Here is a 20,582-nt window from a genome sequence, read left to right as displayed (position 1 = left end):
TTGTACAGAAAAGTTATAAATCAATTATTTGTGTTACAAAATTTTACTTTTTATAAAGAAATTTTTTCGTCTTAAGAGGAGTTATCATATTATTTAATTTAGAAAACAATTCAAATAAGATAAATTTTTTTTAAATTTGTTTTTTAATAAAAAGTGTATTAAAAGAAAATACACATATGCATGTATTATTTATTTTGGGAAAAAATTAAATTTTTAGAAGTTTTAGTGAAAATATTTAATTTGTAAGTCTACCATACCCCTAAAATATTTTTTAAGCAAATCAGATCGAATTTTTATAACATTTTATATTATCATACACTTCAGAAAATTAACATAAAATAATTTTTTTCTTTATTTTTTATAAACATTTTTTTATTAAAAAAATTATTGAAAGGATATATAAATACTTACATGTAAACACTTATGCATATTAGTTATTTTAAGAAAAAAATAAATTTTTAGTAGTTTTGGTGAAAATATTTGATTTGTAATAAAAAAAAATTTCTCTCAAAATAGTTATTAAATTTTTTTTTTTAGAAACAAATCAGATCATTTAAATAACTCAAATTTTTGCTAAAGTTCATTATTTAAAAAAACTGACTTTAATAAAATTTTAAATTTTTTTATAAAACCAAAAATTTCTTTTTCTGCGAAAGCTGTAGAGAGCTTCAGTTTCCTAACTTTTTTCATATTGTGAGGTTATGGTAGAAAAAATGCAGAATAACACAACTTTCGAAACATTAATTAATCAATTTGTCGAAAGGCGAAGTAGTTTTTAGAATCATTCATCCAATTTTTGCATGCATATAAAAAAATTCAAGTTAGAAATAGTTAAGTTCGGTTGCATTCAAAAATTTTATATTTCATACAAAGTCAGCCGGATGTTCGATAATGCTGGTAATAGTTATGGTTGCGTCCAATTATATTTACTTTTGGCGGAAATATATAAAGTTATGAGTTGTGGCCCGATTTCGTTCATTTTCACACTGTGACATAGGAGTATATGTAGAAAGCTATATACTAAATTTAGTTGGTTGAATATCGTAGTATTTGCCTTGCGAAAATTTGGTTCTTGTAGCTTTAGTAGTTTAAGAGATATCTACATTAAACCTATTAGAAAGCTGGGCTGTGCCCACTTCTTAAAAATTTTTTGCCCACAGATGCTCTTTGCTACTGCGATCCCCTGTGCCAAATTACAGTTTATCTTAATTTAGTGCTTAGTTATGGTACTTTAAAGGTTTTCGATTTATGGCGATTTTCGGGCGTGACAGCGGTCCGATTGCGTCCATCTACGAACTCGATTTTTTTTTGTGCTAGGAAACCCGTATGCCAAGTTTCATCAAGATATTTCAATTCTTACTCATCTTACAGCTTTTACGGACGGACGGACAGACAGATAGTCATCCGGATTTAATTTTTTCTCGTCATCCTGATCATTTATATATATATTACTCTATTATCTATTATGTGTCTGTCGAACGGATTTCACATATTAAACAGATGTCAGATGACAACTTTTAAATTATGGGATGAAAATCAGCTGTTATAGAGAATTTCGCTTGAAAAATGCTGAAATCCAAACCGATATATCAAAGAACAATGCAAGTTAAAGTCTGTTTTTATCGGTTGTTAAGATATTATACTCTGTACTCCAGCCTCGCTAATAAAGTTAATATGTTCAAAAAATTCGGTAAAATATTTATAGAAGCAAGACTGAAAATGTCCATTGACAATAAGAAAATAAGCAAAGATAATAAAATATGGCAATTCAGTATCCAGTTATTCAGATATGATGATTTAAACTAAAACTCCTCTACTTATGTGGCTAAGTTTACACAACTTTCTAGTATTGTTACTTTTCGCAAGTAGAACTGAATGCTAAACATTATCTATATCGGGCAACCACTTATAATAAAAGCTTTAGTATCCCTATAACCCATTGTTGAGATGTATGGCATAAAGGGGTTACATGGGATTAGGGTTTTCAAAAAATCGATTTTTAATGGACTTATTAAATTCTTCAACACTTCAAGAAACTGTCATAAATTTACAAGTAGTAGTCTCGGAGATACAGCCTTGAGAGCATGGGCGCTCGAAGCTAGCTAGGCTAAGTGCGCCGTCTTTAAACGCCTATTTCTGGAAACTGTGTTTTTAAAGTGGGTTGGTTCTCAAAGACTACTCAACCTATCAACATGAAATTTTACACAAACCTTTGAGATACAATTCTTACAGACTTGGAGGAAGGACTTTTTCTCGATAACAACTATTTGAAAAAAAATCGCAAAATTTTCAATGAAATTTTAATTTTTAATTTTTGAAAAAATGTCTGCCAAAAACCCATTTTTCATTTGATTATTTGTCAAAATTTCTTTTCATGATCCTTAAGAAGTTACTTTGCTAACGTGGGCGCATCTTTTCGAGGGGACACCGGAAATGGCGTCGCATTGGCCGAGTTTAAAATACTTTTTCCCAAAATTTCAGAATTTTTTGTTAATAGTTTATGTTTGTAACAATAGAAAATTCTAATAAAATATTTCATTTATAGAATGAGAAATGAAAATGTTGAAAAAGACTTTATTTACCCAGAAGAAGCCCATGCAAACTCTTAAACCTTATGTTTTCTGCTAAATAACTCAACATCAGCAATAACTTAAGCACTTTGTTGCGAAAACCTTTTAAGAGAAAATTAGCGGGCAAAGCTTTCAACATCCTGCATGCAACATGTGTTGCAAGAGCGACAACAAAGAGCACCAACTCAAGCGAGAATGCACGTCAAAGTGAGAGAGAGAAAATGAAATATGATGATAACTGTTTGGTGTGACAGCAATGCTACGCCGCTGTTCACAGATTTTTGTTGTACTTGTTCATTTGATTTTGCTCCAAAAACTCACAAAGTCGAAACTGCCAAAAGCAGCCGAGTGTGGCAAGAGCAAAGAACAGCGCAATCACAGCACACTAGTTGCTCAGCTGAGAAATTCACCACGCGCACACTGAGATACGCACACATACACTCAAACGCGTGCCAGCAAGCAATTAGGCATAGGCAGCGTTGCTCTCGTTGCCAGCGCTGGACTCTCGCCAGCCGCGACTGTTTTGGCAATTTTCACAAAGTATCGGGTTGTTGAACGTTGTGGACGTGTGCTGATTTGAACGCGGGCGTCAATCGGATATTAGAGAGTAAAATAACAAGGCAAAAAGAAGCAATTCAATAAAATCACAAGCAAAACGGCAGCCGAAAGCAATTGGTTAACTGGCGCTGAGAAATAAAAAATAAAAGAAATTTTGTTTGCTAAACAAATAAATTGCAGCAATTAAAATATAAATAAATCCATCATCAGCAAAAGCAAACGATTGTGTAAGTAAGCGGCTGTAAGTGAAAACTTTGCTGGCCGATTGTGATTGTGTAGCATTCTTTTCACGCTGTTCGCCAATTGCCTGTGCGCGCTGCGGCCAACTGTGCGTATGACTGACTGGCTGGCCGATTGTGGAGCGTACGCCACAATTTATTGTAAAATTCAGTGATTGTTGTTGTTTCTTCCACTTCGTGTCACAAACCAGTTTGTGCAACTGTGTGTGTGTGTGTTGCAAATAGTGCGCCAAAAATTTGTTTTTTTTTTTTGCTTTCAAGTGCTGAGTGTGAGGTTTATTTGTGCACCGCCGGCATTTCGTGCGAACTTAACACAATTTGTGATGATTTTGTGCACTGGCTATAATTGCAGTGACCTGTGGCTAGCCGTTGATTGTGGTTGGTGATAAAGAAAAGTTGAAATTTCGTTAATAAATTGTTAAAAGATTCCTTTCAATTAAAAGAAAATAGGTGTAGTGATTAAGACCTCATGATCAAAAATTAGTCTCTTGGAAAATTGTTGAGAAGGTGAGACAAGTGAGTGCAAAATCATATAAAAAGGTTGGTTTTAAAGAAATACTACGCAATAAAACTAATTTACATAAGTTTATTAAATGAAAATTATATGAAATAATTTACTTAAAATAATTAAAATTCTATGAAATAATAAAAAATATTTTTATGTGTTTTCAACTTAGGATATTTTTATTTTACCAATTAAGAGGTTACAAGGGTTTCCTCGTGTAAAAAAGCAGCCTTTTTTCAACAATATTTTTCCCTTATAAAAAAGAAATATTTTATTAGAATTTTTTATTGTTACAAACATACATAAATAACAAAGAAATTCTGAAATTTTTGCAAAAAATTATTTAAACTCGGCCATTGCGACGCAATTTCCGGTGACTTTTCGGAGAAAAGATATGCCCGCGTTGGCAGGATAACTCTCAATAGGATTATCTAAAGTTAAAAAATACGTGTGTGAGTTGAAGCCTTAACTCAGAACTTGGACGAAGGAATAAAACTGAAAATTACATTTTTGGCATACATTTTTACAAAAAAATTAGAAAACAAGTGAAAATTTCGTGATATTTTTTTTCAAATAGTTATAATTGGAAAAAATCCTTCGTTCAAGTCTTTTAGAATTGTATTTCCTGTGTAAAATTTCATGAAAATCGGTTGAGCACTTCTCGAGAAATCTTGCCAACCGTCTTCAAAACCCAGTTTCGTGAAAAACGCTTCTAAAGACGGCGCACTTAGCCTAGCTAGCCTCGAGCGCACAAGTTCTCAAGGCTATATCTCCGAAACTGTTGCTCGGATGAACTTGAAAATTTAGGACAATATTCTATAATTTAATAAGATAATAAAAGATCGATTTTCTGAAATCCGTAAACACTGGCTACATGTGAAATAGTTTTTTAATAAAATTTGCAAAAATTAAAATACTTTTTCAAATTAAGTGATTTCAACCAAATATTCTTTTCACAACAAATGATAAGTATTGGAAATGAAACAAGAAATACAATAATATAAGAGAAGTATATGCGATAAATATTAACTTCGGCTGCACCGAAATTATCATGACAAACCCTTCACAGGTGCATTTCTTATAGCATAGAAATATCTCTTGATTTTGAACGTTAAGTTTATGTGGGGGCTATATACTCTCCTCGACCGATCTGCACAATTTCTTTGGAGATTGTACTGTTATATGCAAAAAATCATGCCACATTTCTTGAAAATTTCTTGTCAAATAAAAAAGTAATCCATACGAGAGCTGGTTTTAATCGAACAGTTTGCATGGCAGCTTATGATATAATAGTCATAACGGCGATTCCGACAAAATATCAGCTGCTTTTTAAGACAAGAGTTTTTAAAAAACAATTACAAAAAATCTCTTAAAAAATAAAATAATAAGACTTTGCTATTTAAAAATATTGTATGTAAAAAAAAATTATAAAATTTTATGGCATATATTAAAAGATTTTTTTGCTATTTTCCATTTAAGAGGTTGATGTTTTTTAAGTAAAAAAAAAAAATATTTTTTTTTTTATATTTTTTAAATTTTTTAAGTAATAGCATTTAATAATATACTTTTTATTTTTTGACTCGTTATTATAATTTTGCATTCCATATCTGCATTTGAGTACAAAGTCTAAATTACCCTAGCACTTATCCTTGCCTATGGCAAACCAAAACCTTTAATTTCAAAAGTCGCCATCGCGACTGCTTTATCGCAGTCCCTGTTTTGCTCCAATTCGCATACATTTTGCCGCTTTTCCTCTCCCATGAAGCCAAAGCAAATAAAAATAAATTAATTACAAAAACAATAAAACATATTACTAATAGTAAAAACAATAGCAACAACTTCTGCTATAAAAAAGGCACGTCAGCGGCTAGAATCAGCACCGTTGCCGTCGCAAAAAAACAACCAATCAACACTGCCACCATTGAAATACTCACACACACCCACATACAAACAAAGGCACCACCCCACGTTCCCACGCAAATTTTCACAAGTTTCACTCACATAACGGTAAACAATATCGATAGCTGTTGCGTCGCCTACACAACTGAGTTAGTGTCGTTCAGGTGTTATACCGTTATTATCATGCCAATAATTTTTTTATTGTCTGTTTTTTATTACGTGACCTTTTTATCGTAGTTGTTGTTGTTGTAATTTGCCAACACTTCGCGCTTATGTCACTCAACTGTCGTTGATATTTGTGAAAGCACTCATGTCCCTAGAGTACTATTTGCATGCGGGCAACAGTGTGGAGAGAAAGTAGTGACCGGGCAGCCGGTGCGTATACGTAACTTGTTGATATTCGATTACTAGTTTAAGCTGCTATGTTTACATGTGCTTGGCGCTAAAGAAAGGAATGCCAATGGACGAAATTATATACATACATATGAGGCGATAGTATATATTTGAATTATTTGTGTTTTTAGGGAAAATGATTTGCGTTTCGTTACGGAACTTATATGGGGGACAGTGAGAGAATATTAAAAGCAATAATTTATTTGACTATTACAATAATAAAAAAATATTAAGATAATTATTTTAATATAAATAAATATAAAACAATTTAAAAAAATTTCACAAATTACTTTGAATTCTATTTTGAATTTTTTCACTATGTGAATTGCGTTCTGATACGACACCTAAGCTGTAGATAGTGATACGTTAAAAATAATAAAAATAATAGTCACATAATAAAAAAAATATTAAGAGAAATATTTTAATATAAATAGATATGAATCGAAAAAAAATGTATAAAAAAATTTAAAAAATTAATTTATAATATGTAATATATATTTCTTTTTTGAACTTCTTCACTATGTGAATGGAACTACAAAGCATACTATATATTTCAACTAGCTTAGTTTTTGGCTATAATAATTTTACTTTACACATAAATTAATTTTATATACATTAAAACAAAAAAAATTTAAGGGGAAAAAATATTGACATTTCTAGATTTTCCAAAAGCAAAATTATGTAGTATGGAAGCAAATAGCTAATTCCGCTAACAGCTTTTGATTATTATCACCTGCGTAAAGTTACCTAAAAAAAACACTAAAAAGTCTAAAAATTAGTTCAATAAAAAAAAATTATAAAGCAATCTTAGTTTTGTAAAAACAAAATTAATTTTGTAGGGAATTTTTTATTTCTATGAAAAATACAAAAAATCATTTTATAAGGAATTCTTAGTTTTGTAAAAATAAAAATTAATTTTATGAAGAATTTTAATAGTAAAAAATTTTTATTCTCTTTTTTCTGTATTCAAATTATATAAAAATATTTTGCTAAAACAATTATTAAAGTTTCCTAAACAAAAAAACAGCTAAAACATTGAAAATATGCTCAATATTTTCATCTATACAAACTTGTGTCAATCAGTCAAAACTATCAACTTTAGCACATAAAAATAATTTTTTTTATTTATGTACTTAGTTTTATATTCATTTTAATATTTCGTCACCTGAAATGAAAAACAACGTGTCATCAAAAAAATCTAAATTGAGTTTTTTACTGCCTACGATGCACTGCATCACATTACACGTATATACCATAAAATTTTTAGCTTCCGCTGTCAGCTATAACCAATAAAAAACCGTTTAATAACCATTATATAACAGTTTTATAACCAAACCTTAAATTTTGTTTCAATATGAGTGGTATAATAGTAACGCTTTTCTGGCTAGTAAACTTACGAAAACTGATGTTACACGTTACGTACGTTATTTTGTATTTTAGGTGACGATTTATGCTTTATTCCTTAATTATATATGTATGTGTTTTTCTTTCTGAACAAACCAGCGGTATTTACTCTTTAATTGACCTATATAAATTTGCTTTCATTTCAGGAAAAAATATTGCCGGCGCCAACAGCTGACAATCTATGATAAAACAAAAAATCTAAATTGCGAATTGATGATACAATAACCGCAGTAAACTCAAAAATTCGCACTAAAAATTCCGAACAGACAGGTGTGCAATATCATCGCCGTTCGTAAAAATACAAGCAAACCAATACAAACATATATAATAAATTTTCGCACACATACAAACATACAAACTCTTAGCAAATGTGTGGAAACTGAGTATGTTTCACAGCTAAGCATATTTTTAACCAAATCATGAATTGTGAAAAAATTTCGTGATAAGAAAAAGTGAAAAAATTAATATAAAAGAAAAGATTAGTAAAATAATCAAAAAATAATTTTTGAAAAATCGTATGAAATAAATAATAATAAACGTCCAATCTTAAATGCAAAATATGAAAAAAGGAAATTGTTTTCATAAAAAATATGTGTAAATAGCAGAAAAAACGTGAAATTTTTAGAAAAAATTATGAGAAACGGATTATGAAAAAAAAAAATTCGACGAAGAAAATTATGCGTAAAAACTGGATTATCTGAAAAAAAACGATTGAATAAATTCAGCTGTGTGCCACTGATGGATTTTAGGTAGAAAAACTGCAGTTTTATTGAATTTATAACATAACGGATAATTAAATAAGCAACAATAGCAACGTATAAAAAAGTTGATGGAAAAGAGTTATAAAATACAAATTAATTAGAGTAAATGATGCATAAGGGCGTGAACCTAATAGTATTTAGTTAAATATGAAAGGTAAATGCCATTGTTCTTGTGCTTGGAAAGTTTAGAAAAAATCGCTTAAAACATAACAACAAAAATAAAATCTGTTGTCAAGAGGCAGCAAAAAGCTTATGTGTGCAGATTTTTTAATTAATTAAAATTAAAATTAAATATTTAAATTTAATTAAAATTAATTTAATCTTAAATTAAATAAAAAAATATTTCTATAGATATATTTGTCAAGCCAAAATCGTCATAAAATAAAATAAATGCAAAAATTTATGAAATAAGTCTACAAGTTTTCGAAAATATAAAAAAAAATATTTAGAATAAAATACGTCAAAAAGTCATAAGTTAAAATAGCTAAACAAATTTGGAAACCACAAAACACAACTAAAAATTTTATCTCAAAGTGTAGTAGTGTAAAATATTCAAAATATATGTAAAAATAAAAAAAAATATAAAATATAAAAATTAATAATATATAAAAAATTATTTTAAGTGCAACAAATAGTACACCCTTAACCCAACATTAGCAGCAAGTAAAAATATAGTGTACTCTTAGTAAATATCAACAGCAAAACACCAAAAACTCCAACAGGATGTCTGAAACGCAAGACAACAACGGCGATCAGCCGCTGCAGGACGAGGCTGGCGGCAGTGAGAATAAAATGAAATCACGCCTACGTAAAGGCGCGCTAAAGAAGAAAAATATTTTCGCCGTTAAAGATCATTGCTTTATACCGCGTTTCTTCAAGCAGCCAACATTCTGTTCGCATTGCAAGGATTTTATTTGGTGAGTAGAATTACACTTAATTACTTATAATAAACAAATTGCATAAAATTTTATGGTAATAAATGGAGTATGTTAAGATATATTAAGATATCGCATTCATTAAAATAAAAGTAATATCTTGTCTTGGAATGAAATTCATAAAATATTCATCATACGCCCTGTATACCTGCTGATTGCTTTCATTGACTTGGATGGCAATGGATTATATAATTTTCATATCGTATGTAAGAAAAAATTTTCATTTATTTGTTGATTTTTTCTTTAATTTCAACTATTTTGATCATACTATTAGATACTAATAGAAATACACTTTTTTGTGTCAATCAAGCCATACTTTTCAATAAATTAAATATAAAATTGAATGTCTTAAAAATAGAAGTTATTATTAAAAATATGTTTTCTTCACCTGAAATATATATCTAAAAGGTTGTGCAAATTTAATGAGTGTTTCAGATAAATTTTCCTCCCCGACTTTGATAACAGCGTCCCGAAAAAAAAGTCTTTAAAGTTTCTAGAGCATTTTCTGATTTTCCGGACACCAACTTGAGTCCTGTCACTACTAGAGAGATCCATTGAAATGGCCTAAAAAGACTGAACTCTTGTAAATATTTAAACATGTAAGAATCGAGAGACTTTTGAGCTTAGCTTTGGACACTTGCTATCACATTTGGTGCTCTCAACGAAATTAGTTATATTCATTATTTTTGTTGTGGACAACCTGCAAAATTTGGCACCTGATGGATTCCAAGTATTTTGAGTTAGATTTATGATAGAACTCGGCATTGACAGAGAAAGTTGAAAACCGTTTCCGTATTCGCTGCTAGATTACAGCTGTGGAAAATAGTGTTTTAAGCTGCATTTTAGCGCTTGCTCTCCAAAAGGCCAGTGCCACTTAAACGCAGCTATAAGTCTGTATATACGATTTCTGAATGCATTTAGTAAGCCCTTGGTTCTACTTCTGTCATACTTCTGTCTTACTTGCGTCATAACTGCTTTGTTATCTTGCAGACTGCTCTTGATTTCCAATTGTTCTGAACGGCTCCTTGCTTTACCAACTTACCTGCCTTTTCATAGCAGCAAATGCTCAAATTATGGACAAGTGGATTAACAGGCGATAAATCCCCTCATAAAATAATTTTTAACTAATCACAATCTCATCTTATAATCCTATCATGTACTTGTATATACTACATATATGAATATTGAATACTATGATAACCGTAATATTCCCCACTTTTTCATTATAAAAGCAACTAATATAATCTACTGAAAATTATCTTGCATTTGACAAGAGCAACTAACGGTATTTTAAAAATTTAAAACGCATCGCTCAAGACACGATACGCGCCCTCGAAGCTTTATCATAAAGAATAGCCTAAATGACAGCGTACACAAAGAGACTGATATATTAGTGTGTATGTGTATACAATCACTTAAAATGCAAAACGACATATAATCAATAAAATCAAAATTGAGTATTTTATTGCTTACGATTCACTACATGACATTATATACACAAAGCAAAAAATTTTCAACTTCTGCTTTCAGATATAACCAATATATAACCACTATATAACCATTTTATAACCAATACGCAAATTTTGTTTCAATAATAGTGGTTTCTATTACATCGTTTTTACTTCGCCTGCAAACTTATGAAAAGTGATGTTACGTTATTTGGCATTTTAGGTGACGATATGCAGGCGTACGTGTAAGTGCAGGTGTATGCATGCTTTCTAAGTGCATGTATGTGTTCGGCATTTTCAAATACGGCCAATGGCAAAATGTACCTGTTTGTCGCGTGGCACTAAATTACAACGGATATAGGCGTACATATTATTGTGTTATATTTTCACGAGCACTCACGTGAATTTATGTATGTGGGGCGGGCAAGAAAAAAAAATCGATGGCAATGTAACATGTTGAGAAAAGTGGAAACACACTAAGATGTGAAAAAGCGAAAGTAAAAGCAGTGAAAACAGAAAATTAGCGAAATTTCACCGCGACGGAGGTGGCAATAAAGGGCGGCAAACAATTGTGAAGAAGAATAGTTGCTGGCAAGAGTTCGCGAAAAAGCAAAGAAAATGTAAAAAACTAATAAAAAAATCCACAGCGGCGACTTGTGCAGGCGGCAAACAACCGCCGAAATGTACGGGAGTTGACGACAAATGAATTTGCGTATGAGCGTTGCAACTTAGTAGAAAAACTACTCTCGCTGCAACGTAATAATGCGACACATTTGTATGCGCTATTTTCATGGAAGTCGAGTTTTTGCCATTTTTTTATCCGTAATAAAATCAAGTAGTTTGCCAAGTGCTGCACGTGCGCGTTTTATCAGTGCGTGGTTTGCATGTGAGTGTACGTATGTGTGTTGCAATCAATTATTTTCGCGCTGCGCGTAGAGGCGCGTCGCACGTACACACGTAGTGTAATGGTGTGACTCCAGGCTTCCACCAAGGGCCATGTCGTCATAAACGACAAAATAAATTGACACATTTGCATAAAATATAAAATGTTATTTTCGCTGCTTTTCCTGCGACATACTGGATTTGTACCCAGGAGGTTATTTTGTGGTCCAGTCTTACGCCTAGGTAATCCAAAGCTTTTTGTGTCTTTAAAATATCCTTAATCGCTTGAATACTTATTTCGAGGGTTATGTGCTTGTTCGTCTCCAGTAGTAGATCTGGTTTTTTCTGTAGCGAGCTGGAGGTTATGTGATTAACCTGTTTTCGTTCGAATCATGACCTGTTCCAGCTTTCTTCGGGCTTCCTCTGTGTCTCGGGGATTACTGCAGCTATGTCTTCCGCGTAGCCGATTAATATAACTTGTCTGAATTTTGAAGTTTTAGTATTTTGTCAAAACAATTCTACAGATCTGGGCCAAAAATGGACCCTTATGCTGCTCTACCAACATATAGTCGCGATATGTTACAGCAGTTTTCTGTTACCAAGATAGCTCCACACCTCGGCATTGAGGTAACGGATATTCTGATATGTTTTTCTAAAGCATCGACCTTGTCCATTCATCTCACACTATTGAAGGCGTTTCGAACGTCTAAAGTCGTCGGCAGAACTATTCACTTGTAGTTAGAAGATCTACGCTGTTTGACTTCGATACTTTCAATGACGCTTGCGATAGTGCCTTGAATTGACCTTCTGGGTCTAAAACCGCGCTGTCTGGGGGAAATTCCGCCAGCGTCATTGATAGCCGCTTCCAGTATAAGTTTGAGTAGTCTTTCATATACTACGGGTCATTCTACGACAATTGTTTTGAGTATGTATTTCTGCTAGAATCCCGTCCGGATTGGCGATTTGTTAGTTTCGAGCTTGCCAGCGGCCAATTTCAGTCCTTCAGTGGTATACTTGGCTATTTCCGAAAGTCTTATAACCCGTTTTGTTTTATACCCAATATATGAAACTTCTCCACTTTGCTTTATATAAGATATATTTCATTATACCCTGAATAGGGTTTATTGGTACCCTATAAAATATATATGTAAATGGTAAACCTGATAAATTGAGTCAATTTAGCCATATCCGTACGGTCAAATATGGTATGGCAAAAAATTTCATTTGAAAATTGGCAATCTAAGATAACGACGGTCGAGAATTTTTTTCAGATCGAATCTTTATACCATATAGCTGTCATACAAACTTTTCAATCCAAATCCTTAGAATACCTTTTCATTTGATGAGTAGTTACATCTTCATGAAAATGTCTTCCACCTTCAACCAAAATGTCTTTCGTTTATTTGTATATGTATATACTTCGCTTTTTACATATATGGAAATAAGTACATATTTATTATTTTGAAAAGTATTTATTTATTTTTTTCCACTGTAGCAACAATAAATACGGAAATATAAAAGCATTGACACTGTGAGTCTTAACAATTAACACCACGCACTCGTCTCGCTAACTCTAGACACCTTTCCGAACGGTACGCTTCCTACACAGCACCACCTGCTGTTCGATCAACGACACAGTCGCCACAGGAGAGCGTGAAAATTCAATTGTCTGTTTATTTGCATGACGACATCGAGTTGCGGTGTTGATTTAGAGCGCATGCCGCCAATTTCTTCGTACATCGATGAGGTGGAAAGAGTGGCGTGTGGCCGGCGAGCCAACAATGTATAGAGTGTCACCTTTCATTCATAGTGCTGTTGTTGTTGTTGACCGGAGCGCGTTTAAACCAATTTATAATATTAGTTTATAATGCTGCTGGTGGTTGTTCACACACTGGCATTCAAAAGAGTGGGAAAAATAGCAAAACCGTGGAGGGCACATGCATGCAAATATTGAAGGTCTGAGTGAGTGAGTATGCAAATAGTGGGAAAATGAGAGAGAGCAAGCGTAGGAAAAGAAATTGTTGCCAGTTCGTATGGGCTTCACTTTTGTGGTTTCAAACCGTCCAATAACCTTTATTGCGTGTATCGCCGCAACAATGTCGCCTCAAAATAACAGTTTTGGTTAATAAATTCAAAAGAAGAGCACTTAAGCAAAAATGATAATAACAAGCAATTGCAGATATACGCTTAAAATGAGAAATGGTAAAAAACTAGAAAAAGTCAAATAAAGCGCATCGCAGAATGCAAAAAGTTTACGGAAGTGCTGCACCAAGTGAAACAACGTCGGGTTCGTCGGTCGTCGGTTAAGTCGCTTCATCGATATTAATGAGCGTCCGCATGAAGGAAGGCCAAAACCTTCGAAGAAGGTGAATTGGATTGGATTGTCGAAAAGAATACATCTTAAAAGCAAAAAGTCTTGCTTTAGCATTAAAAGTCACCCGCCAAGCTATTTCAAAGAAATTACATGCGCTGGGAATGATTCCGAAACAAGGAACTTGGGTTTCGTATGATTTGAAACCGAGAGAACTTGAGCGTATGTTTTTTCAACTGTAAACAATTGCTCACAGGACAAAAAAAGGATTTTCTTTGACGAATCGCAAAGCCTGATGAAAAGTACTTTCATCATAGCAATCCAAGGAAAATAAGGTCATGGTAACTGCCCGGTCATGCTTCGATGTCACCGCTTCAGCCGAATACTCATGATGAGAAAGTTATGCTGTATATCTTGTGGCACCAAGCCGGCGTTATTGGTTATAAACTGCTGAAAACAAACGAAACCATCAAAAGGGAACAATATCGACTTCAATTCAAGCCATGGCGGCGAACAGTGCGCGAAAAGCGGCCTCAATGCCAGGAGTGGCACGAAAACGTGATACTGCTTTATTACAAATCTCTGCCTCATAAACACGATAGAACCGCTTAAATCAGAAATTTTTTTGCACCTGCCATATTCTCTAGATATTAAAGGGTGGAGTCATATGTAAAAGTTCAAGCAAGTGAGGAAAGTTCTCTGAGCGCCAATCACTTAGGAGACGACAATGGCCTGATTCTTGGATAGTATCCTAAGATGTAGAGATTTACCATAATAGTTAGTATTCGAGCTTTGTATGAAAGATGGGAAAACTTCGAATAATTCCTTTGTAACCATTTCCTCAAAATTAAATAGCATATTCATTAAGAAAACAGCGAGTACTTAGTTGCGTACCTGATATTGATACCGATATGATAAATTTCTGTGCCTTCGAGTCTTTAATATTCAAGTCTGCTTCAGCACGTTTGCTTTACTTGTCTTACTCGCCCTCCATCTTTCAACAACAGTACACAATATTGCCACAAACCGCCAAAGAGCGCTTCGCTAATTTGTAATAGAAACGAGCATATACATATATATATGTATACACATCGCTCTTGTAAGCTTGTGTCATCTGTTGTACGGCCGCGAATGTTTGTTATTCAATCCCGTAGGCGCTTAAAAGCGAATATCCGATAAATGACATAGAAACCAAACAAATTTGAAGTGGCGTGCCGAAGAATCAAGCCATACAAAACAATAACATGTACATATGTATGTATATATGCAAAAAGTCAGTTAGCACAATGTCGCAAAGACAGGCAGTAGAATTGTCTAATAGGTCTGATAATTGATGTATTTGACCCTGTGGGAAAAACAGCAGGTGCAAAACGCGCCGTCCGTTCAATGTGGAAGCCAAGCAAGTAGTAATATTTTCTTTGCAATATAAAATGGAAAATGGAACAGGGTAAAGGAAATGTGCTGAAGCGCATGCAAATATAGGGGAATTATACATACATATGTATATTGACATAAAAGTTCACGCCATTACTAGCTTTTGTAAGCAAAGCACAGTTCTTATCATGAATATCTCGCATGAATGTCGCGTGCGAAAGCTTTTGTTATCTGATTGTCTATGAAATTAAACTTTTGTTGTCTAAGGTGACACATTTCACACTCGAAAGAACTCGCAAAAGTTCTTATTGTGTGAAGTTTGAGTTTTGTGGCATTTTAATTGTATGCATTTGCTGCTGGATGGGCAGCATTTTTAAGGGCTCATACACATGCCACAAAACTTAGCAGTGCAGACGACTATGGAATACATTGTGGATTATTTGAAAGTTTTTAGAAGTTAGAATGACGAACTTCAAAATGGGTTACGGTATACGAAAAAAATATACCAAAAGCTGGAAAATACCAATTTAATTCTTAAATAATGAAAATCATTATATGTAATATTGTTACAACTTTACCGGAATTATCCCTCTATGTGAACCAAAGAATTCTTTAACTTTCTCTGTGACTTTTGGCATAAGAATCATACCACCAACTTTAAATTCGTGAATTCGCACATTTTTGTATATAACACTTTCACCTAATTTGCTGAGATATACTACAAACTGGCTGATAGTTGTACCCTCATCACATATTGACCGATATAACTGATAGCTATATGCATACTAACTTATAGTTATATACATATAACCCGATAGTTCTCTACATAATAACCGATAGTTTTATGCTAGCCAATAGTTATATACATGTTAACCGATAGTTATACGGTATAAAGCCTACCGGAAATTTGAAACTATAATATAATTTTTATCAACTTCTTGTCTAAAAATATACGAGCTTGGGAATATTTTGACACGATTTTATTCAGTTTTGGTTTTAAGCTATATTCTTTGCAGCAACTTAGAGGTTTTCCGTTATTCTTTAAGAAAGTTCACAGACTGACCCTTATGTGAGATATAAAATCAAGAGATGTTTTGGCTCTTAGGTATATTGAGGCTAGGTGTTAAGACAACCGGAAGTTCGAAAACATTTATATCAGGTTTATGGAGACTAATTGAAATATTAACACGATTTTACCAATTTTGGTAATCATTGTTAAAAAATCAGCCATATGTACTGGGGTGCACATATGTATTTAGTGACTGTGTCCTTGAAAAGTCATAGTCCGATTTCAGCAATTTTTGGGCATAAGTTGAAATACCTTTAAGGTTCTATTTATGCAAAGTTTCTTTCTGATAACTTAATTGATATTTGATTTATACACTGTACCATTAACGAATATTTGGATATGAAAAAGCTCTGTGCAAATTTCGTGCCGCGCGAACTCACTTTTGACCAAAAATTACGAGGAGTTGATGATTCGGAGCATTGTTTGGAGCTGTTCAAGCGTACTAAACCGGAATTTTCACGATAAAAGCTGACTAAAGCGACCGGAGTTGAAAAAAAAAGAAAATGCTGTCTTACCAAGACAAAGCACCTTGTCCCAAGTCAGTGAAAAATCAATGAATTGAGCTTCAAATTACTTCCGGACCCACCATATTCTCCAGATCTGACCCCCAACTACTATTTTCTGTTCTCAGATCTATAAAAAGTGCTCGCTGGGAAGAAATTTTCATCAAATAAAAAGGTGATCGCCATAACTGAGGCCGAAGCAAAGGACAAATCGTACTGTGTGTAACCGAACATTTTATACTCTAGCAAGTTGCGAAGATCAAAGACCGGGCAAATCCTTCAGGTGCTGGCAAAGCTTTGTGTTCAGTTTTCTGGGTTTCATAAAGTATGTATCTCATATACAAGCACCATTCTTATGGAGCAAAGTCAGCCGATGTTCAAAAATCCTGAGATTAGTTATAAAGGGGCTAGGTCAAGTTTTCACCTAATTTAATATATTTTTCACATAAAGATTTTCGGACATCAGAGTGATTTTATACTACACTTATCGGCCAATAGATGAGTTATCTCAATGAAAATGAGAGAGCATATTTTACTCATAACAGTGTAGTAAAACATGCTCTCTCATTTTCATTGAGATAACTCACATATTAACCGATATATGTGGTATAAATCACTCGGACGTCCGAAAATCTTTACATTAAGTATATGGTGGCTAAGAGAACTATTGACTTGATTCATTTTTGACACACAGACAAACTATACAAAACACTATACTCTGTAGCAACATGTTGCAAGAGTATAAAAAATGCGATAAACAATTTCTAAGCCTTCTAATAGTCAAAATGCGAATAAACGCAAACGCTGCTCATTTAAGGCAATTGAAGCAATAATTTACCTGCGTATACTATAAAACGCGTTGAACCGTTGTTGAACACAAACCTGACAATGAATTATTGATTCTATTGCTCTTATTTTTAGGGTTCAAACTTTCCAAATCTAAATATACACACACATGCATGCTTTCCTCTGGAAAGTCAGGTAGATAGGTGTTTAATCAAGTGGTAAAATGGAGCGAGGGTCAATGGCAGAAGAAAAATGTAAATAAATCGCTCAAGCTGAAGCAACGTTTGATGTAAAAATGTGGTGATTCTATTTTCGAGTTGAAAAAGGCAAAAACACAAATCAAGCGAAGTGGAGTTTTTGTATTTTTAACGACTCAGCTCCTGCCACGCCGCGATTGATGTGATTTGAAGCGAGGCATAGCAGGAAAGCTGCATATTTTTCCACTTTATTGGCAAGATTTAAATGCGTAAAAGCAGTGATTTTTCAAAGATTCTTCTTCTTCAGCGAAGGTGTGGAGTAGAAAACTGCAGTGAAGAAGCGCTTTGCTTTTGTAAACTAATCTTCAGCAAATTTGCTATATTTCATTGGAGCTGTTTAATTGCATGTCCCACATTTTCCACACCTGCACGCAACTTAACGGCAATTTCCTATTTTCACTTTTTCACTTGAATCGTTGGTGCAGCTGTGCAAATTGCTTTGCAATATAAATTATGTGTGTCAGAGTTAGTTGAAACTAATCAAACTAATTGCAACTGTGGTGGGATTTAAAAGCCAAGTCGATCGAAAGCTAAAATTCAAATTACAGATTGAGAGAGGAATTACAAATCTCTTGTGTCCTTTTAAATTCCCATAATACCACCTCATGCTAGGTTTAGCAATTTCTCAGCTACTGCACAACTTTACTTGTTCTAGCATTGAAGACTTTTCCACGTGAATATACAACATCAATTAAAAAGTCCCCGCCCTAACTCATAGATGGCGCTACTAGAATTAAGTTCATATGATTTTTAATTAGCCCGTCCACAGCTCCAGGAAAACCAATAATTAAAGGTTACTATGCTGAGTTTAGACGTGGTGAAATGAGCTCTGATGAATAAGCTCAAAAGAGGTTGTTACCGTCGAAAACTCTGTCTAAGGATATCAACTGAACATGTATATCAGATCATTCTTTAATATTTGAGTATGAGAAAGCTCTGTGCGAAGTGGGTACCGCGCAAGCTGCCTTTTGACTAAAAACAAGGATGATTAAGAGCAGTGTCAATATAATTAATGTATCACTGTTGTGGAGATATGTTGGACCAAATAAAGCTAATTTTGCCACAAAAATTTATTTTAGTATAGTAGTCCGGTGACTTTTCAGCTGACCTGTTCTTTGCTTCTTATCATTTCTTGTTACTTTTCACAACCAAGATTTTTATGTGTTGCTTAAATAAGCATAAAAAAATTTATTCAAGTTAGTTTTTTTATACTTGGATAGTTGATATATTAATTGCCTTCACATTATTTGACAGTGGAAAATTCTTGTGTTAAATTTTCTCACTAAACAAAGCTAATTGACTTCGTGTCCGTAGTAGCAGTTATATATTCTTCGAAGTCAAATGTTCTTTTAGTCAAATCTACAGCTAGCTTGTTAAATACGATTTCCTTAAAGTTGAGTCCTTCTGAGAGAACGCTTCACATCTGCTTTAATTTTCAATTCCTTGTAATCTGTTTCTAAAGAGTCCTGCATATATAGGCTTAATTGTATATGCTTTTCAGTTCACTTGAATTCCAGTGACCGAATATCTTTTGCAGTCCCAACAGTTAATGCTTTTTGGTCGACTTCTAATTTCAATTAATTTATTATTAAGTTAGTTTGCCAATAAATTAGGTCCAACTAATTAAAATTCAATATACAATATTGTTACCAGTTAAGTAAGTTTCTTTGATTGAAAAATAATACACAGGGATTTAATAGAAATTTCCAGTTTCGTTGTTGTGTAATGGATTCATTTTAGTTGGAGTGCAGCATTATGACTGTAAGCATTTGTTTACTTGAGTACATTTGTACATAAATCAAATAATATTTGAAATAAATGCATGTATGTATGTTTAGGTGTATATATATATTGAGTATATTTTATAAGCATATATATAATTCAAAATTTAAAAGTGTATTATGTGGCTAAGCAATTGTATGTAATGGATAGTTTAATTAAATTTAGTGGGGATATAGATTTTTTTATTTTTGGTTTACCGTTTGTATAATCAGCTACATTTTTTAATATGTCAGAAAAATCGCTCGTGAATTATTAGTTTAGGTAACTGATGTAAAGCAAATTATTTTACCTTTGCTAAAGGGTTACATGGGTTTACTCGAGTAAAAAACAGTTTTTTTCAAGAATTTTTTCTCATAAAAAAATATTTTATTGATATTCTGAAATATTTGAAAAAAGTATTTCAAAATCCCACATTGCGACGGCATTTCCGATGTGGATAACTCCTTACAGAATTATGTAAAGTGAAAAAATATTTGTTTTAGTTTAAACCTTAACTTAGAACTTGGACGAAGGAAATCAAAACTGAAAATTGAATTTTTGGCAGAAATTTTTACAAAAAAAAATAAAATTTCAGTAAAACCAGTAAGAATAATTAAGAACCTCTTACTTGCTTCATTTATTCTTCTTGCCTTTCTGGAAAAATGTAAGAAAATCCCTTCGATTAGACTTATTGCAGTTGCCGCCGTAGTCACTTTCACCTTCATCGAACATCAGATCTTGAGAAAAGCTCGACAGATTTGAAGCGAAACCAAATCATGCTTATAAACTAAGTGAATCCGTTCAGCTGGAATGTTTTATTATTTTCTGAAACAACCGTACTCCCACTTCCAGTACAAGAAATTCGAAAAATATAAAATTTCGGGGCACCCTTGAGTTCTGATTCCTAGGAAAAGTGGATATTGAAAT

General features: G+C 33.0%; 1 protein-coding gene across 7 annotated transcripts in view; it reads left to right on the top strand.

Annotated features, from left to right (window-relative positions):
* LOC105223560 (protein kinase C, brain isozyme) overlaps window positions 1–20,582 on the top strand; it is a 150,105-nt gene that overhangs the window by 17,301 nt on the left and 112,222 nt on the right. For 3 of the 7 annotated variants that reach the window (XM_049451924.1, XM_049451923.1, XM_049451919.1), the window contains exons 1-2: window positions 3,629–3,907; window positions 7,715–9,246. In XM_049451924.1, the coding sequence (XP_049307881.1) occupies window positions 9,053–9,246 (194 nt within the window). In that variant the 5' untranslated portion in view covers window positions 3,629–3,907; window positions 7,715–9,052. Of the gene's footprint in view, window positions 1–3,104; window positions 3,356–3,628; window positions 3,908–7,714; window positions 9,247–20,582 lie in introns of those variants that run through there. The other 4 variants (XM_049451921.1, XM_049451917.1, XM_049451918.1 and 1 more) reach the window with 4 other exon arrangements.

The sequence above is a fragment of the Bactrocera dorsalis genome, chromosome 3, assembly GCF_023373825.1.
Source record: "Bactrocera dorsalis isolate Fly_Bdor chromosome 3, ASM2337382v1, whole genome shotgun sequence".
In the NCBI taxonomy this organism is placed as follows: domain Eukaryota; kingdom Metazoa; phylum Arthropoda; class Insecta; order Diptera; family Tephritidae; genus Bactrocera; species Bactrocera dorsalis.
This window is presented reverse-complemented; position numbering and strand designations above follow the sequence as displayed.